The sequence below is a fragment of the Pan troglodytes genome, chromosome X (assembly GCF_028858775.2).
Source record: "Pan troglodytes isolate AG18354 chromosome X, NHGRI_mPanTro3-v2.0_pri, whole genome shotgun sequence".
NCBI lineage: Eukaryota > Metazoa > Chordata > Mammalia > Primates > Hominidae > Pan > Pan troglodytes.
In genome coordinates, this window is record NC_072421.2 from 105,111,885 (window position 1) to 105,138,664 (window position 26,780).

The window sequence follows — 26,780 nt, forward strand, 5'->3', positions numbered from 1 at the left end:
AAGTGTTTTAATTCAGCCCCATCCTTATAAAGAGATAAAAAATGTGTTCAGAAACATGCAAACTCGTGGCTGTCATCCTGATAAACAGATTTTCTTAAAAGAAACTGTAAACCAGAGCCAGACTTACTTTCCTGCGCTGAGGGAGGGGAAATAAAAAAGCAGGCATGGTTGATTTCCCGCTAGCGGGAACAATCTGGCCCCAGACGTCACCAGCATCCCTCCACCCCCAGTCCAACGTCTCCTGTCCCCGACAGCCCAGCTACAGGGGGCCGGGCTATGGGTTAGTCTCGCCCCCGTTCATGCTCTTCACCCAATACCTGAGAGAATCGGAAGGAGGCAGAGCTACAGCGAGGACCAAACCCCGCCCTTCGCTCCCTCTTAGCTAATCGTTGCCAGCGGGGTGTGGACTTCGCCGCTGACCCCACCTCCGCCGCTCTGGGTAATTTAGAGCCGCGCGCCGGGCGGGAATGTAAGATGGCGGAGTAGCAACGCAAAGCGCTTGGTATTGAGTCTGTGGCCGACTTCGGTTCCGGTCTCTGCAGCAGCCGTGATCGCTTAGTGGAGTGCTTAGGGTAGTTGGCCAGGATGCCGAATATCAAAATCTTCAGCGGCAGCTCCCACCAGGACTTATCTCAGAAAATTGCTGACCGCCTGGGCCTGGAGCTAGGCAAGGTGGTGACTAAGAAATTCAGCAACCAGGAGACCTGGTAAGGACCAAGTTGGGACCCCGACTAGACCTCACCTGCCCAGGCGGCAGAGTATAGGAGGGATGGGGTCGCCGCTTGAGCTCAAACAGACTGGGGGTTGGGGGGAGAGGGTGCAGCTCTGTGACTAGCCTACCCCACGGGCTGTTTCCGTTATTTTACCTCTCGCGGGAGGGTCACGTTCATTCTTACCGTGCGGTGGGGTGGAGTCAAAAGATGGAGTGTGAGGCGAAGCTTCTGCGTTTGAGGGCAAGGGCTGGGGGACCCAATAGATAGTGGCTGCATAGAGCGACGAGAGGGGACCGACGCTTAGCCAGGGCGGTAGGGACACGTGGCTTGGCTTTGCTGTTGAGCCACCCAGGCTGGACTGGGTTGCTTCAGCTCTTAGACTAGCTTGCATTTAGAGAGCCTACCTGCGTACTGAGCTCTCCTGGTCTTTCTTTTCCTAGAGTCCAATAAGCAGCTTTTTGATTCGAAATGGTGTTGGTCCGTTCGGCTTGGTGTTGAGGGAAACTGACATTATATACTGCAGGCGCCAAAATTATTATGACTTCCCTTAGATCAGCAAGCGTTGGCTTTTCTCATCTTATGAATCATCTACCTGAGTAATTGGAGCCATAAATCTAGTTGATTTGTTAAAGTGATGCGTTGACTCTGCATCCTTGATAGCCAGCATCTCAGCTTGAGCCATCCAAAAAATCTTGGAAATCTCAATTCTGGAATGTTTGACCTTCCCCAGTGCAGCTAGTGGTACAGATAATGCAAAAGCGTATTTTTCAGTAACCGAGTCCATCCTGGACTTGGCTCCTTCTTTAAGCTCTGTGTAGGGAATTTAGGAAACAATTTTATACCTGAATGTTAAAGATAATTGAGGACAGGTAATGTAGTGGAAGACTAGGATTGGACAGTGCATTGCAACTTGCATTTTTTCCATTGCCTTGCCAGTAAAACTTGCTTCCTCGACTCCGACTTACACCCTCTACCGGCACCATGGGACTGTTTTAGAGATGACTTGGTTACCTGATTATTTCAGTGCCCCTTCCACCTAAGTGTGGGATCTTTAGTTTCTGATAGGTGTAATTTGTATTTTATTGTTACCCTATCGATTAAATCAGAGCCCTGCCCACAATCTTACAGATTTGTTAAGGGGAAAGTTTTCACCTAATAATCAGATAAGAATATTTCGAATATTTTTTCCTAAATGTTTTTGCTTACTTTTTTGCTTTCTTTGGACTGATTTCCAAGTTTAACTCGCCTTATCTCTTTTAGACCCAGCTGATAAAGTAATGTCACCGATAATGGACAGCTTCTTCCCGAATTATTGTGCTACTGATTGTGATGCAAATGATAGTGTAAACATTGCCATCTGCAACCAGGCAATACCTTAGTTAAAAGAGGCTTACAAACTGCTGTCTTTAGATTTTTCCAAACCATTATGGCTCATGGGCCTTAATAAAGAATACAAAACAGGACTAGACTTTGTGATTGGCAATATAGTTAGGGGACAAGAATGTTTTTCATTTAGAGGTTTTCTTTGGCCCCTGTGGATATTTAATCCTTTTCCTATGCGTCTAGGAAAAATGTGAAGGCATGAAAGCTTTATTTTCTCCTTGTGTTAATCCTTCTTCCCTCTGCATAATGCAGCACCCCAGAACCTGAGGCTATATTGGGAGAGGAGAGGGGGAGGACAACTTAGTTTTCTACTGATTGATTTCTATTAAGTCCAACATGGATAATTGCTGACTGGTTAGATTTTCTTGTTTCTGGCTTAATCATTAGCTTCTTGTTTCCTAGATATTCTGAAATCTTCATTGAACATAGTCACATTTTTTTTTTATGGAGTTCCCCCTATCTTTGTTTTTCCTATACTGAAGAAATGGTAACTGCTCCCTATAACTGCTTCCCCAGGTGACTCTTGGTTGATGCTCTCTTGAGCAGAGTAGCTTTTCTTCTAACATAAGGATCATCCTTGGCTGTCTGGTTATTTAGGAAACACACACACACACACACACACGGAGGGGGTGGGTGTTAAAAGTGCTGAAATAGAGAACTTGGATCTGAATCCTTAACCTTTCTTTGCCCCAATAATCTAATCTGTAAAGTAGTACCTACCCATACTGTTGTTATGAGGATTAAATGAGATAGAAGTAAAGTTCTTAGGATCTTGTCCAAAACATAATAAGTACAACAGTAAATGTTGACAAGAAGGGGTGGTGATAATATTGCAGAAAATGTGGAAAATGTAGAACACGGAAGGGAGAAGATATGCCTCTTAATTCTGCCACCTGACATAAATGTCACATTATCATTTCTGACCTCCCAGATATTTGTGTAAGATACACTTTTTCAAGAATGTTTAATACATTTATAGCTCTCTTCACTTAGCAATATATTTTGAACAGTTTCTCCCTTTAATATTTAGTATATATGATTTTCTTTTTTTATTATTAAAGATTTTAATTTATTTTTTAGAGATGAGGTCTCACTATGTTGCCCAGGCTGGAGTCCAATAGCTACTCACAGGCACAATCATAGCACACTGCATCCTCAAACTCGCGGGCTCAAGTGATCTGCCTGCCTCTGCCTCTCAAGTAGTTGAGAATACAGGCATGCACCACTGAGGTGGGCTAGTTCATGTAATTTTAAATAGCTATATAGTCTTACCTTATGGTTATGCCATAATTTTATATAACCAAATTCTTATTGGACATTTCCAGTTTTTGATCTAATGCTTTTATATGAAAATCCATGAACATAAATCTTTGACCATTTCTGATTATTTCCTTAGAATAAATCCCTAGGAAGGTAATTATTAAGTTAAAGGGTAGATACCATTTTTCAGGTTTTTGATACCTGTTGCCAAATTATTCCCCAGAAAAGTTGAACAAATCTGTCTCATCAGCAGTAATACAATATTAATAATATTTATTTATGTATTTATTTTTTGAGGCGGAGTTTCACTCTTATTGCCCAGGAGTGCAGTGGTGCGATCTCAGCTCACTGCAACCTCCGCCACCCAGGTTCAAGCAGTTCTCCTGCCTCAGCCTCCCAAGTAGCTGGGATTACAGGCACGTGCCACCACGCCCAGCTAATATTTTGTATTTTTAGTAGAGACAGGGTTTCACCATGTTGGCCAGGCTGGTTTCAAACTCCTGACCTCAGGTGATCCCCCACACCTTGGCCTCCCAAAGTGCTGGGATTATAGGTGTGAGCTACCGTGCCCGGCTATAATATTTAATGTATAGTGAATGCCTAAGATGTGCTAGTTTCCATGCTAAGCATTTAGTATACATTGTGTTTAATCCCCTCAAAACTGCTATGAGGAATAACTCTTACTATCCCTATTTTACAGAGAAGAGAACTACAGTAAGATGCAGAGTAACTTGCCCAGCTCTGGGTATTATTGTTCCTTTAAATTTTTGCTGACAAGATCTCTCACCTGGCTTTAAAAACTTTTAGATATTCTAAAATTTTGACTCTATTCTCTTCAATATTTGTAAATAACTTTGGTTTATTTGGTTATTCTGTACTAGCTGAGAGGAGGAAGACTTGAACTTTGGTTGCCTAGGGTTTTCCTGAGAACTGTATCTTCTGGTTGTGGTTAGTTAATCCCATGTATTTTGCACATGCCAATATCTCCATAATCTAAATTCTTCAGATTTTCTTAAGACTACTATCCACCTTTTAGATTCACTTTTGGTGTTTCCTGACATTCCATTTCAATTGGATACACTTATGCCTGACCTTAAAGGAAAGGGAAAAGAGAAGCTAGTTTTTTCACTCATTGGATAGACATAGCCAGTCTTCTGGCCTCACCAAAACAGCTGAGAGAATGATTGGCCCAAAGCCATTTGGAGAACACTCCATTAACTAGAGGGAGAGAACAAGGAGTATTACTCTCTAAATTGCTGAATTAGGTTTTTCCACTTAATAGATTATGTTAGGAGCAAACAGGTTTTAGGCACAAATATTCTTCTCGATCACTGCCATAACTTAGAAGAAGCCATAAGAATAAGGTTAAGATTTTTAGAGGACTTGTTGAACCAAGCTGTATAATCGGAGTGCAATTCACGGACTTTTTAAGACTTTGTCAAACAAAGTCTGTATGTTATAGTACTACTATAGGGAAAGATTGGTTTTAATAAGTGAAATTAGAATTATACACATTAAAACAAGGCAGTATCACCTAGTTTACTTGCACCACCTTATTTTATTTATGTATTTGCTTTCTAAGTTTCTCTACTTTTATTTCATTTTTGTAAGATCTTTTCAAAAGCCCCACATTTTTTAAACAGTTAAATAACCTTTTCAAGTTATTAGATACATGCCTTATAACAAACACCCTTCTATGCTGAAGGTAGCTTTTAATTTTAAAAAGTTTGAGCCGGGTGCGGTGGCTCACGTCTGTAATCCCAGCACTTTGGGAGGCTGAGGCGGGTGGATCACGAGGTCAGGAGATCGAGACCATCCTGACTAACACAGTGAAACCCCGTCTCTACTAAAAATACAAAAAATTAGCTGGGCATGGTGGCAGACGCCTGTAATCCCAGCTACTCGGGAGGCTGAGACAGGAGAATGGTGTGAACCCAGGAGGCGGAGCTTGCAGTGAGCTGAGATCCTGCCACTGCACTCCAGCCTGGGCAACAGAGCGAGACTCCATCTCAAAAAAAAAAAAAGTTTGGCTTTGAGAAATAGCTGAGCTGTTGATTGATTATTAAGTGATATAATAACAAAAATGGTACTAGCGACTGTATGGGGTTGTAAGCTGATAAGTGATTTTTATTTATTTTTATTTTTTGTTTGATAAGTGATTTATAAAAAATTATTATTCAAGCCTTATGTGATGTTAGAATATGTATATTTTAAAAATAATCACCTTGGCTGGGTGCGGTGGCTCACACCTGTAATTCCAGCACTTTGGGAGGCCAAGGCAGGCGGATCACCTGAGGTCAGGAGTTCGAGACCAGCCTGGCCAATGTGGCAAAACCCCATGTCTACTAAAAATACAAAAATTAGCCAGGCGTGGTGGCACACACCTGTAGTCCCAGCTACTGGGGTGGCTGAGGCAGGAGAATCACTTGAACCCGGAAGGCAGAGGTTGCAGTGAGCAGAGATCACACCATTGCACTCCAGCCTGGGTGACAGAGTGAGATTCCGTCTCAAAAAAAAAAAATACAATTTAAAAAATAAAATAATCACCTCTATTAAAGCTATATATTTATCAGATGCCCTTTGATGTTTTAATTAGCAGTGATAATTTAATTTTTAAATAATATCTCACCTGCTTTCAAGAAAGGATTTGAAGTATGTTTGATAGTCACTAGTACAAACCGCTTGTTAAGGTAGGTATCAGAAGCCTTATAGAACCATGGACTACAGTAATTGTGGCAACTATTTGGCATAAAACAATTTCTGAAGTTTAGTGTTACTTTTTATTTTATTTATGTATTTATTTATTTATTTTTTTGAGATGGAGTCTAGCTCTGTCTCCCAGGCTGGAGTGCAGTGGCGCGATCTCGGTTCACTGCAAGCTCTGTCTCTCGGGTTCACGCCATTCTCCTGCCTCAGCCTCCCGAGTAGCTGGGACTATAAGTGCCCGCCACCACGCCCAGCTAATGGCTAATTTTTTTTTTTTTTTTGTATTTTTAGTAGAGACGGGGTTTCACCATGTTAGCCAGGATGGTCTCGATCTCCTGACCTCAGGTGATCTGCCCACCTCGGCCTCCTAAAGTGCTGGGATTACAGGCGTGAACCACCGCCCCAGCCTAGTGTTACATTTTTTTTAACTGTATCCCTTGGCTTCCTGACAGCCAGAGGGATAAAGGCATATGCAATCGATTATGTGGTTTTTATTTTCATAAAGTTATTTAGAAACTTCCAGGCAAAAAATCCTAAGAATTTTATGGGTGAGACCTCTAAATAGTGATATCGAGTAACATCATGCACAATATAGCAATTTTGTGGGTATTTTTTATATTGACTGATAGTTGAGGCATTTGTAAAGGGAGATAAGCCGCTGTGGTCTAAGAATGTTGTTTTCTGGTCTTACTTGATAATGATAAAGTTTTTTTTTTTTTTTTTTTTTGAGACGGAGTCTCGCTCTCTCGCTCTGTCTCCCAGGCTGGAGTGCAATGACTTGATCTCGGTTCACTGCAAGCTCTGCCTCCCAGGTTCACGCCATTCCCCTGCCTCAGCCTCCCGAGTAGCTGGGACTACAGGCGCCCGCCACCACACCTGGCTAATTTTTTTTGTATTTTTTAGTAGAGACGGGGTTTCACCGTGTTAGCCAGGATGGTCTCGATCACCTGACCTCGTGATCCGCCCGCCTCGGCCTCCCAAAGTGCTGGGATTACAGGCGTGAGCCACCGTGCCCAGCGATAATGATAAAGTTTTAAAAACATAGCAGAATAGCTTGTCCCTTATACTGTCTGATATCAATTGTCAAACTACATTTGTTCATTTGTTCTCCAACTTTTAATCAAACATCCTGACTCTGGCAAGTGAATGTCTGGAGCACAGATGATATTCTGTGTTCTTGACTGAAACAAGAGCCATAGGCTTCTGATACATGATTGGAAATCAATATGCCTGCCTGACTTTCATTCTCCTCCAGGGAAATGGATATTTTGGTCAAGGAGCTGATATATGGAGGATGAATGTGAGCAGCATTAAAATTTTCTGAGTTTTTTTTTTTTTTTTTTTTTTTTTGAGACAGGGTCTCACTCTGTCACCCAGGCTGGAGTGCAGTGGCATGATCATGGCTCCTAACTCCTGGGCTGAAGCAATCCTCCCACCTCAGTCTCCCCAGTAGCTGCAATCACAGGCACTTGCCACCATGCCTAATTTTTAAATTGTTTTGTAGAGAGGAGGTCTCTTTATGTTACCCAGGCTGGTCTCAAACTCTTGGGCTCAAGCGGTCCTCCTGCCTCTGCCTCCCAACCACAGACTTGTTTAACATAAAACCTAAAAGTGACTCTTTTAGCTTGAAATCTCTCGAAGGGCAGAGCTAGTAGTAAAGAAAGATCTGGGCCGGACATGGTGGCTCACACCTGTAATCCCAGCACTTTGGGAGGTCAAGGCGGGCAGATCACGAGGTCAAGAGATCGAGACCATCCTGGCCAACATGGTGAAACCCCGTCTCTACTAAAAATACAAAAAATTAGCTGGGCGTGGTGGCGTGCGGCTGTAGTTCCAGCTACTCGGGAGGCTGAGGCAGGAGAATCACTTGAACCCGGGAGGTGGAGGTCGCAGTGAGCCAAGATCGTGCCACTGCACTCCAGCCTGGCGACAGAGTGAGACTGTCTCAAAAAACAAAAAAACTGAAAACGTCCCAAAAGTCCCTTGAAATGACCACTGCCTGTTTTGTTTTGTTTTGTTTTGTTTTGTTTTGTTTGAGACGGAGTCCCGCTCTGTCACCCAGGCTGGAGTGCAGCGGCTTCATCTCCCCATACTGCAACCTCCGCCTCCCAGGTTCAAGCGATTCTCCTGCCTCAGCCCCCCGAGTAGCTGGGACTACAGATGCATGTCCCCATGCCTAATTTTTGTGTTTTTTGGTAGAAACGGGGTTTCGCCATGTTGCCAAGGTTGGTCTCGAAATGGGGAGCTCAGGCAGTCTGCCTGCCTTGGCCTCCCAAAGTGCTGGGATTACAGGCATGAGCCACTGCGTCCAGTCTCAAAAAAGGTTTATCCTAAACTAGTGCATTTTCTTTTTTGTTCTGGCTGCCAGGAATCTCAGCTTCCTTGATTTTAATTGGTTTGTAGTTTGATTTTTTTTCACTTGCTTTTATTTTTCTTGCTTTACAACATAAACTAACCCCATTTGTCTTTTCTTGCTTTTGAGATGAGGGTCTTCCTGTGTTGTCCAGGCTAGACTTGAACTCCTGGGCTCAAGCAGTCCTCCTGCTTCAGCCTCCTGAGTAGCTGGGATTACAGGTGTGTGCCACCACTCCCAGCTCCCTTTCATCTTGGGTTAGAAAGGAATAAATAAGTAATTATCTCCTATGTCAGCTTCTTCTGGCAATAGAATTGCCTCTGCCAGTTTTCATATAAGTCCCTTTTGGAGTTCTCCTTGAAGTTTTGTTTGGGGAGAGAAGGGTGGGTAAAAGTGATCTTGACAGAAATAGGACAGTAGGTAGTTCCTGAAGCCACACAGAAGATAGTGCTTAGAGTGAGATAGAAGTATGGATCTTTTATTTAATAACTCTATCGCCTTTTGATTTGAACTGAAGTTTTCTCTTGTTCAATAGGTATTGTCAGCCATTCTGATCTACTTGTCTATATACACACATACACCTCTCCTTCACCTAGAGGATTAGTTGGAATATAATGTTGTTTGAGGTATCACTAAGGTGATTTTTAAAAATTTTAAAATTATTTTCTTTTTTTTTTCTTAAACCTGGTGAACAGGAGAGGTGATTTTTTTTTTCTAGATGATAGGTTTTTCTTGGTAGAGACCCGAGTATGGGCACTGAAACTTTCGTGGTAAAATATAGCCCTACTTCATACTTAGAGTAAATTCCTATGGAGTTACTTAGTAATTGGACCAGAGTACAGTTAACACAGAATGAGGGCAAGGACCACATTTTATTCACCATTGTTTCCCTAGCATCTAGTACAGTGATGAGCATATGAACATTTAATATTTACTGGGTAAATTGCCAGTACGGTAGAGGTGGTACTGTCTTTTGTTAAAGTGTCATTATAGAACAGTAGTGATTCACTCCTTATGATATTTCTACTTCTTTTGCTATTTATGGACTCTGTAACAGTAATAGGTGATGCATCAAATTTTATGTACATCACATGTACCTATATGAAATGAGATACAGGCCACCTGCTAAAATTATGGTCCGGTTATTTGTAAGTACTTTAGACTAACATGTGCCAACCATTTCATGCATCTTTTTCATGTCTGTCACATGGTAATATTAGAAAATATTACCATAGAAAATGGTAATATTTGTATAGTGCACTGGAGTAAACTGAGGCAGTGAACTGCTTCTGGTATACAGGCTCCTTCAGAGGATCTCCTGAAGCCTGGGTGATCAATATCCACATGTAGCTGTAACCATTCACAGCATACTAGTAGGGAAGCTGTTCTTAGACCTTATTGTCTATAGAAGTATAGTAAAGTCATCCCTCAGTATCCACAGGGGATTGGTCCCAAGACCAAATCTGCAGATATGAAATAGTGTAATATAAATATATATATATATATATATATATATTTTTTTTTTTTTTTGATATGGAGTCTTGCTCTGTCACCCAGGCTAGAGTGCAGAGGCACGATCTCTGCTCACTGTAATCTCTGCCTCCCGGTTCAAGCAATTTTTCTGCCTCAGCCTCCTGAGTAGCTGGGACTACAGGTACCTGCCACCACACTCAGCTAATTTTTTTTTTTTTTTTATTTGAGACGGAGTCTCACTCTGTTGCCCAGGCTGGAGCGCAGTAGCGTGATCTCGGCTCACCGCAACCTGTGCCTCCCGGGTTCAAGTGATTCTCCTGCCTCAACCTCCCGAGTAGCTGGGACTACAGGCGTGTGCCACCATGCACGGCTGATTTTTATACTTTTAGTAGAGATGGGTTTTCACTGTGTTGGCCAGGCTGGTCTTAAACTCCTGACCTCAGGTGATCCACCCATCTTGGCCTCCTAAAGTGCTGGGATTACAGGTGTGAGCCACCACACCCTGACTAATTTTTTTATTTTTAGTAGAAACGGGTTTCACCATGTTGACTAGGCTGGTCTTGAACTCCTGACCTCAGGTGATCCGCCCACCTCAGCCTCCCAAAGTGCTGGGATTATAGGCGTGAGCCATCACGCCCGGCCATATGAAATAATCTATGCACATGTTCCCTTATACTTTATTTTTATTTATTTATTTTTTGTAGAGATGGGGTCTCACTGTATTACCCAGGCTGGTTTTGAACTCCTGGGCTCAAATGATCCTCCTTCTACCCTGCCCCCTGCTCCCCAAAGTGCTGAGCCACCATGCCAGGCCCTCCCATATATTTTATTTTATTTTATTTTATTTTTGACACAGAGTTTCACTCTGTTGCCCAGGCTGGAGTGCAGTGGTGTGATCTTAGCTCACTGCAACCTCTGCCTCCTGAGTTCCAGCGATTCTCGTGCCTCAGCCTCCTGAGTAGGTGGGACTACAGGCGCCTGCCACCATGCCCTTCTAATTTTTGTATTTTTAGTAGAGATACATGGTTTCGCCATGTTGGCCAGGCTGGTCTCGAACTCCTGACTTCAAGTGATCCACCCACCTTGGCCTGCCAAAGTGCTGGGATTATAGGCATGAGCCACTGCGCCCAGCCCTGCCATATACTTTAAATCATCTCTAGATTACTTATAATACTTAATACAATATAAATACTATGTAAATAGTTGTTATACTGTATTTAGAAAATAATGACAAAGAAAAAAATCTGTACATGTTCAATACAGGTGCAATTTTTTCTCCAAATATTTTCAATCCACACTTGGTTGAATCCATAGATGTGGAACCTATGGATATGGAGGGCTGACAGTACAGTGGTTTAAAATCTATTTCATGTTCTTTCTTTCCTCATTGTAGTGTGGAAATTGGTGAAAGTGTACGTGGAGAGGATGTCTACATTGTTCAGAGTGGTTGTGGCGAAATCAATGACAATTTAATGGAGCTTTTGATCATGATTAATGCCTGCAAGATTGCTTCAGCCAGCCGGGTTACTGCAGTCATCCCATGCTTCCCTTATGCCCGGCAGGATAAGAAAGATAAGGTAGGAGCAGAATTTTATTTTTTGAGCAGAGGAAGCAGGAGCACTTGCCCCAAATCACAAATAAATTCCAAAATTATCAAATATATATTTAGGGGGAATTTTAAAAATCACCTTTTCTTAGGTATTACCCTATCTTCAAAACAATAGAAATATAATTGGTTTGTATAAAGCAACACATTTGTAGTCTGTATTTTATTACAGTGATACATATATAACTTTCAGTTAGCTCACTGGTATTTTTAATTGTATCAGTAAGACTAAGCACCAACTCCTCTGGAGTACTGGAGTATATTTTTAAAATTACGGTAGATCCTCTCAAACTGTAAGATTGGGATCCTAGTTGTGACCTCTTCATAAAACTTGAAGTCTGTTATATGAATACTTGATCTGATAGATAGATAGATAGATAGATAGATAGATAGATAGATAAACTATATGTATCTCTCACCTTATCCTGGTATATTAGAGGATAAGGCATATACATAAAACTTCGCAAGTCTATTGTAATTAATGCCCAATTTTACATACAATGCCTCGAAGAAGGTCAGATATTTTTATTCCAACAGAGTATAAAGTAAAGGGCATGGGCCGGGTGCGGTGGCTCACGCCTGTAATCCTAGGACTTTGGGAGGCCGAGGCGGGAGGATTGCCTGAGCTCAGGAGTTTTGAGACCAGCCTGGGCAACGCTGTGAAACCCCGTCTCTACTAAAATACAAAAGAAATTAGCCAGGCGTGGCGCTGCGCGCCCGTAGTCCCAGCTACTCGGGAGGCAGAGGCAGGAGAATTGCTTGAACCCGGGAGGCAGAGGTTGCAGTGAGCTGAGATCATGCCACTGCACTCCAGCCTGGGCGATAGAGCAAGACTCTGTCTCTACAAAAAAAAAAAAAAAAAAAGGCATGCATGGACTTTGCTGTTTTACAGTGCAGCAAGTATGTTTTATTTGAGAAGTTCATAGTTGTTGGAAAGTTGACCTCCAGATGAGTAAGTAGTGATGAGATTTACAAAGGAAACTATAATATCTATTCTGTGATGTATCTTCAAACCTTGACATGTTAGGTGTTAAAGGTTTACATATGTATGTGTTGAAAGAGATTTTAATAAAATTATTTTTTAAAGTCTGCCTAGTTTGAATAATTGAGCATTGGAAACACTTGAATAGGATTGAAAATGTGTACATTAAGAAAACAAAAGTTAGGAAAGCATTTTCTTTATTGATAAGTGTATCCTGATTTGGAAAAGTGATGTTCCACTTAATATTTATTCTGAATTATGATCCACTTAAAGTCAATGGACATGTCTCCTTCTATGAATTTCTGGGTACCATAGTGCCTTTAACATAGTAGGTACACAATAAATAGTTTCTTGAGTAAATGAATTGTTTTTCAAATTGGCTTTTTGGTTTTTCTTTTCTTTCCTCCCCTCCATTTAGAGCCGGGCGCCAATCTCAGCCAAGCTTGTTGCAAATATGCTATCTGTAGCAGGTGCAGATCATATTATCACCATGGACCTACATGCTTCTCAAATTCAGGTATCAGTGGAAGCTAAATATTGGTGTTTGAAAGGTGGGAGGAAAGGACTGATGATGCTGAAGACTGCAGAGAAGCCAAAAATTATGCCCAAGTACATCTGAAATAAACTAGATATCAACAACATTTTAAATGTGTTCACCTTAAGCATACTTCATGATCTTAGTCATTTCAGGTGGTTAGATAGGGAGGCAGTCTAGTTTTATGGGAAGAGCACTACTTTGAATAAAGGCTCTGGTATTTACTAGCTTTGTAAGCTTGGGAAGGTTACTTAATTTCTCTGAACATATACTTTTTCATTATTGTGAGTATAAAACATTAAATTCATATTATAATGCCTGGCCCATGACAGGTACTCATAGATAGGAGCTGTTATTATCATTCTTATTCTCCTTGAATATTCATGGAGTGCAGTGGCACGATCTTGGCTCACTGCAACCTCTGCCTCCTCAGTTCAAGCAGTTCTCCTGCCTCGGCCTCCCAAGTAGCTGGCATTACAGGCACCTGACACCAGGCCCAGCTAACTTTTTTGTACTTTTAGTTGAGATGGGGTTTCACCATGTTGGCCAGGCTGGTCTCGAACTCCTGACCTCAAGTGATCTGCCTGCTGCAGCCTCCCAAAGTGCTGCGATTACAAGCATGAGCCACCGTGCCTGGCCTCATGGTCTTAAATTTAGAGTCACAGATATTGGAGCCTACTTTCCAACATAAACCCAAAGTAAGGGGGGTGGAATACCACCTTTATTTTATATTTTTTCAAAGAGATTTTTCAAATCATTACATTTGAAGCTTGTGGGAATTCAATGAAGTACACTGGACAGGGACTGTACTCCTTTTATGGAAAGGAATGACTTAATTGAGAAATACAACTAATTTGTATCAACTAGAATTAGAACACAGATCTCCTGATTTCTAATTATTCACTGTGACTATTTATCATAAGTAGCTTCCATTAAGTTTATATACCATAGCATCTCTAACTGGTTTATCCATTAGCTTTTACTCCTTAACAAATCAGTCCAACACTTAGTGGCATAAAGCAGTATTTACTAACTCACTGAGTCTGCATGTTGACTGGGCAGTTCTTAATGGTTTTGTCTGAACTTAGCCATTCTTTACAAGGGCTCACTTATGTTCCTATGTTCAGTTGTGGGTTGACTGAGGGCTGGCTTTGCTGATCTTGGCTGGGCTCTCTCACATAGCCCAGATTCAAGGAGGCTTTTATAATCTACCACACTGGGCCTGCCTTCCCATCGTTTGAATGTTGCAGTAAGACATTCTCTGAGCAAGTTACTACTTTGTGTTTGCCACTTATAAATGGAAGAGAAGGAAAGTGAAGCAAAACTGATCCAGCTTCTTTCTACAGGGCTTTTTTGATATCCCAGTAGACAATTTGTATGCAGAGCCGGCTGTCCTAAAGTGGATAAGGGAGAATATCTCTGAGTGGAGGAACTGCACTATTGTCTCACCTGATGCTGGTGGAGCTAAGAGGTATGGTTGAAATTAGTATTGTTCCCAATGTACTGGGAAAATCTTTCAGATGGTTGTGTCACAAAGTGAAGTTTTTCTATCCAAGTGGCAGTTTTTAAGTATTTTTGAATGGATGTAAGTAGCTAGCACATGGGTTGAATATAGTTTTACCCTTTCCTCTTTTACTGTCCTCAGTTACTACTCGGAAGACAAGACAGAAAAGGGGTCCTAAATCATCATATTATGGATTTGACTATAACTTATGAGTAACTTGGTGCTACAGAGCTAGCAATACAGCTATAAACCTTTTGGGAAGGGTAGAAAATGTGGTTTTCTAATGAATAGCAGCTGCTATTGAACCACATATTGGTGGACAAATTCGCTTTTGCACTCCTCTTACAATGCTGTTGGTTAGATCATTTTGATCCTTGGGATTAAAATATTAAGCAGGAAGGAAAGTAAAGTGTGACATTTTTATTTAAAGCCAAGATCTTAACATTTTAAACAAACTGATTGCCAGGGATTGCCAGTTAACAGTGCTTTGCAGCTCACATGGTGCAGAGTAAGAGCTCTTGATTTCCTTAGTGGATTACTCGTTAGTAATGCATTCAAAAGTGTGACACATGTTCTTCTTGTTGTGGAAATAGAATGAAGAGCTACAAAACACAGATGATTAGGAAGAGCTAATTCAGAACTTTCTAAAAGCCATTCAAATCTTCAATGACTGTTTCTCAACAACCTCTTTTATTTCAGTAACTTCAACAGAACTGATAAGCTGAGAACTTGAGTTATGTTATCCAGCCAGATATATGGGTTGGTGAGTCCCATGTAATTGCTAGTTACCATCTGTAATGCTAGAGACAGCCTAAGAAACATCCCCCCAACTAGTAGTTGTCATATTTAATTTGTCGGTCATTATTTTAATATCTTTCTATGGGACTTAGAAAATAGTCACATTTGAAATAGGCAGGATTTTCTTTCCAAAGGTGGGTATAGGAAAACTGCCTTTAGTAGAAAACTTATTGCTACCTGATTTTTTTTTCATTATCATTGTCTTACAGTGATGGAGTATTTTACAATTGAGTGTCTATCACTTCTGTCTTGGCAGGGTTTGGGGAGTAGGTAGAGATCCCTGTGTGATATTCATTTGTACAGTAGTTCTCTCCTCAAAAGGTGTAGAGAGTTACTTTTTCTAGCCCTTTTTATGCTTTGTTGGTCACTGAATTTGTTGGCCTTTGAGTATGGTTGGTTTGGGATACTTGAACTAATTGATCATGCATTTGCCTTGGGTAAGTAATCATTCCAAGCGAATTGGTTACCACTGATGTTATGTGCTTATGCAGTAGTAATGGAGAGTACAGGGTATGGTTGGTTTAGATCAAGGTACAAATGTTACCTAGATTATGGTTCAAACCTTATTATGTGGTCACAGGTTCTCACTTATCCAGCAAAAACTCATGTGACCATAGTCACAAGAGAAACAGGACAAAATGCTATAGTTTGTTCAGTTCTACATTAAAAAACAGGACAAATCCCCAAGCACGGGCTGCTTCACACATGATGGAGATGGCACAGCGGAGCACGGACACACGTGCCACTGGGGCAGCTCACTGTCATTTACACTGAGTAGATTTTTGTTTGAATTATGTGGTACTTTGTCAAAAGACAAATTTGTCTTCTATCCTACCTTCTAGTCTGGTTTATTTTCTCTTGTAATAAGAAAAATAAGAATTCTCTTTGATTGGAAGATACTTTGGACCGAATGGTGAGATGCCTAGCTTGTCTGGGTAATTGATATAACTTTCTGTCTAGCAATTGTGAAAAAAACTCCCAAGCTTGGTGTCCAGGTACAGTTGACAGTGACAGTTGATGGATGTTTTGCCAACAGCACTGAGGGAAGTGATGAGGACACAGGCATTGGAACAGGCTGGATGCTGCTCCTCTCCTGCCAGTCAGGTTCTCTTCTCACCACATCCCCATTCACGGGTCTTCCATGATGGGAATTGGGACAGTCTGTGTACTCCTGGCATTAGTTAATTCTTTCCTCATTCCTTCTGCTGCCAATCCATTAAATAAACTTGCGTGTCTTAGCGTTATACTGCTTCCCAGGACTGGTGAGGGTGTCTGTCCTCTACCCAGAATGAATACTCATCTAAGTTTGATCAGTACGTTCATAAGCTTCTGTTGAGCTATGGAGGCATTGGTTTATAAAACCCAGTTTGTGATATTTGCCTTTGAGAAGTCAATGATAGTTGCTTTCATTCTTCCAGCCCTGGGAACTATTGGTTTCAAGGAGTATTCTCCTCCCCAAAACAAGCCCATTCTTTAGTCCATTTCTTTTTTTCTTTTTTTTTTTGTTTTGAGACAGAGTCTCGCTCTGTCACCCAGGCTGGAGTGCAGTGGCGCGATCTCAGCTCACTGCAAGCTCCAGCTCCTGGGTTCACGCCATTTTCCTGCCTCAGCCTCCCGAGTAGCTGGGACTACAGGCGCCCGCCACCATGCCCAGCTAATTTTTTGTATTTTTAGTAAAGATGGGGTTTCACTGTGTTAGCCAGGATGGTCTCTATCTCCTGACCTTGTGATCCGCCCACCTCAGCCTCCCAAAGTGCTGGGATTACAGGCGTGAGCCACCGCCCCCGGCCTCTTTAGTCCATTTCTTTTGTCTTAGAAGCCACACATACATATGAACACGCTCTGTTTTGCAGAGTGACCTCCATTGCAGACAGGCTGAATGTGGACTTTGCCTTGATTCACAAAGAACGGAAGAAGGCCAATGAAGTGGACCGCATGGTGCTTGTGGGAGATGTGAAGGATCGGGTGGCCATCCTTGTGGATGACATGGCTGACACTTGTGGCACAATCTGCCATGCAGCTGACAAGTAAGTGTGGATTGATGGGGCTGGTAGTTAGAAGGAAAAAGCTAGCAATTGCTGTCTGAATGTCTTCAGCCTGCTGATTCCTTTTGGAACCAAATTGAGGGGATAAGTAACTTTGTGAGATTTTTATCACCCAAGGGTTAAATTATAATACATAGAAATTGTTGAGTACTCTTATTTTTTTTTCAGATTTTCTTATTTTTTAAATTTATATTGTACTAAGCTACATATAACACAATTTGCCATTTTAACTATTTTAAGTGTATAATTCCATGACATTAACTATATTCACAATGTTAGACAACCATCGCCTGATCATCAAAGTTTTTTGATCACCCTGAGTATGCTACATGCGATTGTTTTTTGTTTTAATGAGTTAAAATAAAAATCCTGAGCAGACGGGCGTGTGTGCTCATATTTTTATTTTACCTAAGCCGGAACCCTTGGTCTTACTTCTCGACTGTTTTACCGGCTGCTACTTTTGTTCATTATTACTTCTTTTTTTCACTCTAATCCTGTGATAGGTTAATGTTTATATTACTTGTCATCTCTTGCCTGCAGTGTTCTAAATTGCCTCCCCACTCTGTTCTCCATTGCCAGTCACCGTTCTCTCACCTCCCCACTCCATCTCTCCATGCTTGCTAATCTTCCTGCAACTGAGGCTCCATCCCATCACTCTTTAAGATTTTAAGTGGCCCCTCATTACTAACAATCCAAGCCACTATGAGCAGCATTGTTTCTTAGAATGGTATTTTTACTTTTATTTTTATTTTGAGACATGGTCTCACTCTGTTACCCAGGCTGGAGTGTAGTAGTACAATTACGGCTCACTGCAGTCTTGAAATCTTGGGCTCAAGAAATCCTCCTGTCTCAGACTCCCGAGTAGCTGGGACTACAGGCAAGTGCCACCACACTTGGGTAATTATTTATTATTATTATTATTATTTTTGTAGAGAAGGAGTCCCACTATGTTGCCCAGGCTGTCCTTGAACTCCTGGGCTCAAGCAATTCTCCCACCTCAGCCTCCCAAAGTGCTGGGATTTCAGCTGTGAGCCACAGCACCCAGCCCTGAGAATGGTTTTTTTAAACTTTCTTGTGTCTGTGCCTTGCACAGTGCCTGGCACATAATAGGTGCTAAAAAAAAAATTGGGGTGAATGATTCTTGGTTTGGGATCCTGGAGTAAACATTCATAAAACCCATTTCATCCTTGTACAAGTAAGGGAATACTAGTCGCTATAACAGATCAACTCCCTAACATGATAGTTTCCTTCTTGTCCATGGCACACTCCAATGCAAGTGTTCTTGTTGGACTCATTTTTTCTAAGCAATAGTTAGGAGCTCAGATTCTTTCAATCTTTGGTGCTATATCTTTAACATGGGGTTTCCAAGATTACCTTGGAAGACATTTCAATTTTGGCCATCCAGAAAAGGAAAAGAACACAGAGGATCACCCCTGGAAGATTTTTGTTAAGTCCAACCAAAAACTGATGTACATTGTGTCTGCCCACATTTTAATAGCCAGAATTAAGCCACATGGCCACACTGAACTATGTGAGGGAGGCTGGGAAATGTAGTTCAGCTATGTGCCCAGAAAGAAGAGGAAGTGGATTTTGTTAAGTGCAACAGTCTATGCCAGAGTCCTTTGACACTAATTCAGACCTATTCAGATAAGTTCTTAGTGCAGTTCTTTCTCGATATGGACTGAATTGTGTCCTCCCCAAATTCATATATGTTGAGGCCTAACCCCAATGTGATGATATTTGGAGTTACCTTGAGGGGCACTTATTTAGGATTAGATGAGGTCACTAGGGCAGAGCCCTTACAATGGGATGAATGCCCTTACAAGAAGAGAATGCTGGAGAACTGGCCAGCATTTCCCCATGCGCACGCATGCGTGCGCACACACACACTCACACTCACACACAAAGAGGTCATCTGAGCACACAGCAAGGTGGTGGCCACCTACAAGAGAAGAGGCCTCAGCATGACACCTACTTTGTCTGCACCTTGATCTTGGACTTTAAGCCTCCAGAACTGTGAAAAATTTGTTTCTGTTATTTAAGCCACCCATTCTATGGTATTTTCTTTTCCTTAAAAAAATTTTTCCCCTAACCCACTGTGCCTTATAATATTTTTTATTTTTTTATTTTTTTTCATATGATATTTTGTTGTGGAAGCCTAAGCAGGCTAATATACTCCTCCCTGACTAAAATTCTGCAATGACATGTAAGATGAATCCAAATCAACATTTTTTCCCTCTAGACTTCTCTCAGCTGGCGCCACCAGAGTTTATGCCATCTTGACTCATGGAATCTTCTCCGGTCCTGCTATTTCTCGCATCAACAACGCATGCTTTGAGGCAGTAGTAGTCACCAATACCATACCTCAGGAGGACAAGATGAAGCATTGCTCCAAAATACAGGTGAGGATGAGATTTGTGCAAAACAAGACTTTTCTAAGTGTTTAGGAGGTGGTTACTTACGTTGAATTAGGTCTCTGGATTCTGAAGATATCTTTCTTTGGTCTGAAGGATTTAGTCTTGTCATCAGAATTTGTGATCCAAAAGTTAACAATCACCGGTTTCTTTTCCTTTTTTTTTTTCTTTTCAAACTGCCAAGCCTTGGGAAAATCACCTGTTTAAAAGTTTAAATTGCTAGACCTCAGAATCTCTGGAAGATGGAGCCTAAGATTCTACATTTTAACAGGTTCTCCCAGTGATTCTGATGCAAATTAAAGTTTTCAAGTCCATACTTTACAGTATGTGTTTGTCTAACTGTTAACTATCGGCCCCTGTAGATATAATGTGAAACCTTTAAACTGATTGTACACTTCTACCAACTTTAGTGTTTCTCAGTGTGCTCTGGACCTAAGGTTCTTATTAAAATGTAGATTCCTTTGCTCCATCTAAGACCTATAAAACCAGAGGTCCTGGAACCAGTATTTTAAAGTAATTCCCCAAGTAATTGTTAGACACTAAAGTTTGAGTGCTCTTGTACTAAAAGAACAAGGCCTTGCTTAATTAAAAATGTTCACATTAATCTATGAGCTTTTTGAAATTAATATGTGTAATTGGAGGATTATCATCTTTTTTTTTTTTTTTTGAGATAGGATCTTGCTCTGTTGCCCCAGCTGGAGTGCGCAATCAAAGCTCACTGCAGCCTCAACTTTGAAGGCTCAGGCAATCATCCTGTCTCAGCCTCCCAAGTAGCTGGCGTGCACCACCATGCCCAGCTAATTTTTTTGATATTATGTGTAGAGACGGGGTCTCCCTATGTTGCCCAGGCTGGTCTCAAACTCCTAGCCTCAAGCTATCCTCCTGTGTCAGCCTCCCAAAGTGCTGAGATTACAGGTGATGTCATTCTTAAGGATTTTTTTTCAACTTAGTCTTTTTTTTTTCATTCATAAGGTTTTTTTGTTTGTTTGTTTTTTGTTTTTGAGATGGAGTTTTGCTCTTGTTGCCTAGGCTGGAGTGCAATGGCACGATCTCAGCTCACCGCAACCTCCGCCTCCCGGGTTCAAGTGAGTCTCCTGCCTCAGCCTCCCAAGTAGCTGGGATTACAGGCATGTGCCACCACGCCCGACTAATTTTTTATTTTTAGTAGAGATGGGGTTTCTCCATGTTGCTCAGGCTGGTCTTGAACTCCTGACCTCAGGTGATCCGTCCACCTCGGCCTCCCAAACTGCTGGGATTACAGGCATGAGCCACCACGCCCAGCCTATTCAGAAGGATTTTTAAATGCGAACCTACCACCATTTTTTTTTAGACAGGGTCTCACTCTGTTGCCTAAGCTGGAGTGCAGTGGCCTGATCTTGACTCACTACAGCCTCGAACTCCCAGGCTCAAGCGATCCTCCTACCTTAGCCTCACAAGTAGCTGGGACTACAGGCATACACCACAACCACGCCTGGCTAATTTTTGTTTTATTGTAGAGACAGAGTTTCACCATATTGCCCAGGCTGGTCTCAAACTCCTGGGCTCAAGTGATCCTCCCACCTTGGCCTCCCAAAGTGCTGGGATTACAGGTGTGAGCCACAGTGCCCAGCCATTTTGATGAACCAAAGTCAGCGTTTTTTCTCAGTTAGCATTTTGACTCTTTCCTAAGTGGCTGTTTTGTTTTGTTTTGTTGTTTGGAGACAGAGTCTCGCTCTGTCACCCAGGCTGGAGTGCAGTGGCATGATCTTGGCTCACCGCAACCTCCACCTCCCAGGTTCAAGCAATTCTCATGCCTCAGCCTCCCGAGTAGCTGGGATTACAGGCATGCGCCACACCATGCTTGGTTAATTTTTGTATTTTTAGTAGAGACGGGGTTTCATCATGTTGGCCAGGCTGGTCTCCAACTCCTGGCCTCAAGTGATCTGCCCACCTTGGCTTCCCAAAGTGCAGGGATTAACAGGTGTGAGCCACCGTGCCCAGCCCTAAGTGGCTATCTTAAAAATGTTATGAAGAATAGCTGAGTGCAGCCTCATGACAGGGAAACAGCACAGTGTTGCAGTTTTAAGAGGAAGGGCACTTGCCTGGCTGCTCATCAGTGTCTGCAAATTGGCCAGTCATCTCTGACCATATGATAGTAACCTGATTTCCTTTCTTGCCTTTCTAGGTGATTGACATCTCTATGATCCTTGCAGAAGCCATCAGGAGAACTCACAATGGAGAATCCGTTTCTTACCTATTCAGCCATGTCCCTTTATAATAGAGTAACTTCTGAGGCTTTTTGAGAATAAAATCCACCCCACCCTTGTTTCCCCTTGGTATTTGATGACAAATTCAGCAGAAGACCCGGCTTGCTCCAGTGTAGCTTTCTACATCCCACATCAGGTATATTAGAGCTTATCCGAACTGGGGAAAGACGGATTGAGATTAACTGCTGGGACCTCCTACCTGCATTATCTCATTCTGGCTTCCTTGATAATTCTGTGGGCCTTGCAGCTTTAACTATAGCTCAGCTGCTGCAAGATTTCAGACTTTCGAGGATGTTGTGTGAGGGTGTTTGACTGTGATTGGGGAAGCTCAGACTACTTTGTATGTGAATGCTTCAGGGTTTTCTTTGTTGAGAACAACTAGCAACAAAGGCAACCCATGTGTGACCAGTTCTCCCCAAGGTCTATGCTAAATTATAGCAAGAGCCCTGGGCAACCCCAAACCTAGTCCTGGTAGCTGAGCACCCTGTAAGGCAGGAGCAGGCAGCTCAGCTTGAGCAGACATTGGGTGGGGGGTGGGGGGTGGTTGAGGGGGGAGGCAGCACAGTGCAGCAAATGTTTCTTGGGAGGAAGAAGCCTGATCCATCACCATCTGCTTGACTATGTAGCTTGGATTCTCCTTTGTACCTATCCCTTTCGATTTGGCTTTACCTTCATCTATCTTGATCCTTTCCTGGCCAAATATCCTCTTGGGCCCAAATGAACATTGTACCGTAGTCTTCTGGAAAGCAAACATGCTTCCTGCTATGTAATTGCTAACATTCACATTAGATGATGTGCTGTAGCTTGATCTTCCTTAGCCTACTGCCACTGAGGCAGTAGGTTTTAGGTGGTATCGTAGTGCCTTTTGATTAATTTAAGTATTTAATTTTCATCTTCCTTCTTTGGATCTATTTGGCCTCTCAAATGAACTGAGATTCCTGTTAAAAAAGATTGATGTTATTGTCTCTTGTAGAGGAAACTAATAAAGTGTGTGTACCTGTGTGATTTGGGGTCTGTATCATAATCTGTACTGATCTCTCTGCTAAAGGTTTGGTTTAGATAGATGTCTTGCTGTCCATTGATAGCTCTTATTTGTTTCCAAACTACGTTAGCTTCATTGTTAAACCAAGAGAAGACATTGGCAGCAGTTTTATTCAACTGTAAGACTAAGATGTCTGGAGTTTACTGAGAATGTGATAAGAGTGTAATTCTGTGCAGTATACCTAAATTATAGCATGTATAATGTCTGGTGGATCTCTGGTTCTTATTCCTGAAGATCCAAATTAGGTATTTTCTTATGGGAGGAGAATTTCTGTGATTTATTCATTTTGAACTAATTTTGCCAAATGTGATAATTTCCTTCCATTCATCAGTAATTGACATACGTTTGGCATTTACTTTCTTTCTTTGTTTTTTTTGATTTTTTGGTTTTTTTTTGAGATGGAGTTTCGCTCTTGTTGCCCAGGCTGGAGTGCAATGGTGCAATCTTGGCTCACTGCAACCTCCGCCTCCCGGGTTCAAGCAATTCTCCTGCTCAGCCTCCTGAGTAGCTAGAATTTATAGGCATGTGCCACCATGCCCAGCTAATTTTATATTTTTAGTAGAGACAGGGTTTCACCATGTTGGTCAGGCTGGTCTTGAACTCCTGACCTCAGGTGATCTGCCCGCCTCAGCCTCCCAAAGTGCTGGGATTACAGGTGTGAGCCACTGGTGCCCGGCTGGGCATTTACTTTCATCCCTGCTAAATAAGAACTATTTTGAGAAGGTAAATGTGCAAAATTTAAGGATGAATTATTATGCATTCCAAAATTTTAAGTTTCCTTCTTTCTTTCCTTTTTTTTCTCTTTTTTCTTTCTTTCCCTTTAGCTCTCTCTCTTTCATCCTTTCTTTTCTTTCCTTCCTTCCTTCTCTTTCTCCCTCTCTCTCTCTCTGTCTGTCTGTCTTTCTTTCTGTCTTTCATCTTTCTCTTGCTCTGTCACCCAGGCTGGAGTGCAGTGGCTCGATCTTGGCTCACTGCAACCTCCACCTCCTGGATTCAAGTGATTCTCCTGCCTCAGCCTCGAGAGGGATTACAGGTTATCTGGGATTACAGGTGTGCACCATCACAACTAGCTAATTTTTGTATTTTTAGTAGAGACAGGGTTTTGCCATGTTGCTCAGGCTGGTCTCAAACTCCTGGCCTCAAGTGATCCGCCCACCTTGGCCTCACAAAGTGCTCGGATTACAGGCATGAGCCACCATGGCGGCCTTAAGTGAGTGAGTTTCTTGGCCCATCATCAAATAAGGGTGCTCTTTTACTTTGGGAAGCTACATGGCTACAGAGCTTCATGAAGAGTGCTTCCTTATTTGTGAAGCCCAGGTCTACTTTTGTTTATTTTGTTTTTGCATTTGTTGGATATCGGGATATCTATTTTACAGCTAGCTCTTTGATAAAAGTGATTCAGGAGGGACTAAAGTATACTATGAAATGTGCGCCTCTAACCCTCTAGACCTCTTTAATCTCAGATTTTTGCTCTGGGAGAAGCTGATGTGAAGCACCAATGCCTTCACTTGCTCATCATGCTATTTCCTAAAGTATTGGATCAGTGGGTCAGGTCTCATTGTTACAGAATATTTTGACATTAAGATCTCTCTTGTGGGCCCCTTTGGGTAATTCATTTCCTAGGATGAGGTTTTGAGATTATTCAAAAAAGGCCCAGTCCCCAACTTTGATCCCTTTCAAAGCAGTTGTTTTTTGTTTTTGTTGTTTTTGTTTTTTGAGACGGAGCATCGCTCTGTTGCTCAGGCTGGAGTGCAGTGGCACGATCTCGGCTTACTGCAACCTCCGCCTCCCGGATTCATGTGATTTTCCTGCCTCAGCCTCCCAAGTAGCTGGCTAATTTTTGTATTTTTAGTAGAGATGGTGTTTTACCATGTTGTCCAGGCTGGTCTCGGACTCTCGACCTCAGGTGATCCACCCGCCTCAGCCTCCCAAAGTGCTGGGATTACAGGCATGAGCCACGGTGCCTAGCCTCAAAGCAATTCTTGACTGGGGAATAGTAGCAGGAGCAGACCTGCCAGGGCATGAGGAGGAGGCAGCACCAAAGCTAAGTGGAGTTGCAGCGAGCACAGTTGACAAGAAACTCTAGTTGTGATAGCTACATGATTGCCCTTGAACACCTGTCTGAAGAATGGAGGTACAGACTAAAGCAAGGGTAGGAGGCTGGCTCTGTTTCCTGACCCAATGTAATGGCTGCTTTTCACACATAGAATGTGTTTACTCAACATCTCTATGAGTGGTGGTCCCCAGAGCAGTAATGCAAAGCTTCCTCCCCTCAGCCTCACTTCAAGTTTTTTGTAAGGTAGGTGCCTCCAATAACCAGATTCCCTTTAAGAGGCCTCTTTGTTCTCCCCCACAACTGAGAACTAGTAAGTATGAGATGGCAGGAGGGCATGGCAATAGGAAAATGATGCTTTTCTGGGATTTCAGGCTTTTTATGATTTTAATGCCTTCAGGTTGTTAAGGGCTACATGCGATTAGTATACAAGTTAACACTTTCAGCAGAAAACACTTGGTATCCAAATCTGGAAAGAAGAGCAGGACTAGCAGCCCCAACTTAGATGAAAAAAATCTTTTATAGAGGCACCAACTTACGGAGTTGCTGAGCTTTTTCTCTGGTCCTGAGAATGCAGGGAGGTGAGGGGGTATGACATAGAATGGATGCTGCTGTTTGAAACAAGTGGCTTCTGTCTTGGCAGTGGTGGTTTAAAAAGCAAGAGTGCTACAGCCAGAGATTCCCCCTCTGCTTTGCCTCCACTGTGTTTGGAGACTTGTTTTTCTCTTGCAGATTTTTTTTTTTTTTTTTTAACCACTCTGAGACTCCTTGTTTAAGAATAAAGCAAATTGTGCTCCAAATTATGGCAGATAAAGCTTGATACTCTGTAAAATCTTGGCTCGAGCATTTCTTTTTGTGTTTATAACATTTACTTGACTCTTTACAACTCTTCAACTGCTATTTGTTGCTATAAAGTTTTAAAGTTTGGGTTTAAGACAGAGTCTCACTTTAGCCCAGGCTGGAGTGCAGTGGTGCAACCTCAGCTCGCTGCAACCTCCGCCTCCCAGGTTCAAGCGATTCTCGTGCCTCAGCCTTCTAAGAAGCTGGGATTACAGGTGCCCGCCGCCACACCTGGCTAATTTTTGTATTTTTAGTAGAGATGGGGATTCACCATGTTGGTCAGGCTCGTCTTGAACTCCTGACCTCAAGTGATCCACCTGCCTCAGCCTCCCAAAGTGCTGGGATTACAGGCGTGAGCCACCGTGCCCGTCCTATAAAGTTATTTTTAAAAATAAGTGTTCAGTTCTAGGAGCCAGGAAATAAATAAATAAAATAGTGTGTGGGTGCGGTGGCTCACACCTGTAATCCCAGCACTTTGGGAGGCTGAGGCAGGAATGAGCCTGAGACTCAGAAACCTGCCCATGTGGGTGTGGCTCCTCCTTCCCTAGTCCTCACTGCTCATGGGCTACTGTATGCCCACTCCTTGGTCTATTGTCCCCCCACCCCGTGCCCTAAGGAAAACCAGAGACTCTCCACTGACAGTCAGACTTCTCTCCCCATCCTTCCCCTTTCCTGAGCTTTTCTTCCCCAATATATTCATTCCTCCAATAGCTCAGCTGCCAACTATAAAAAATAAGGGGAAGCTCATTTTGAAGCAAAAATAGCTGAAACTGTACAGGGTGACAATAGGCCTTATTCCCTCAGCCCCATTGTGTTTTTTGTTGTTG

General features: G+C 42.3%; 1 protein-coding gene across 1 annotated transcript; it reads left to right on the forward strand.

The window, feature by feature from the left end:
- The first annotated feature begins 236 nt into the window (after positions 1–236).
- PRPS1 (phosphoribosyl pyrophosphate synthetase 1) lies at positions 237–23,023 on the forward strand. The gene is made up of 7 exons (XM_001144504.6): positions 237–707; positions 11,282–11,465; positions 12,895–12,993; positions 14,358–14,482; positions 17,167–17,340; positions 19,601–19,760; positions 21,937–23,023. Exons 1-7 carry the CDS (start codon positions 586–588, stop codon positions 22,027–22,029), a joined length of 957 nt encoding a protein of 318 aa, XP_001144504.1. The 5' UTR covers positions 237–585; the 3' UTR covers positions 22,030–23,023.
- The last annotated feature ends 3,757 nt before the right edge of the window (positions 23,024–26,780 follow it).

Coding starts and splice junctions, on each gene's coding strand:
- PRPS1 (XM_001144504.6), top strand. CDS start 586: ATGCCGAATATCAAAATCTTCAGCGGCAGCTCCCACCAGGACTTATCT. Junction 14,483..17,166: donor GATGCTGGTGGAGCTAAGAG/GTATGGTTGAAA, acceptor TCTGTTTTGCAG/AGTGACCTCCATTGCAGACA. Junction 17,341..19,600: donor ATCTGCCATGCAGCTGACAA/GTAAGTGTGGAT, acceptor TTTTCCCTCTAG/ACTTCTCTCAGCTGGCGCCA.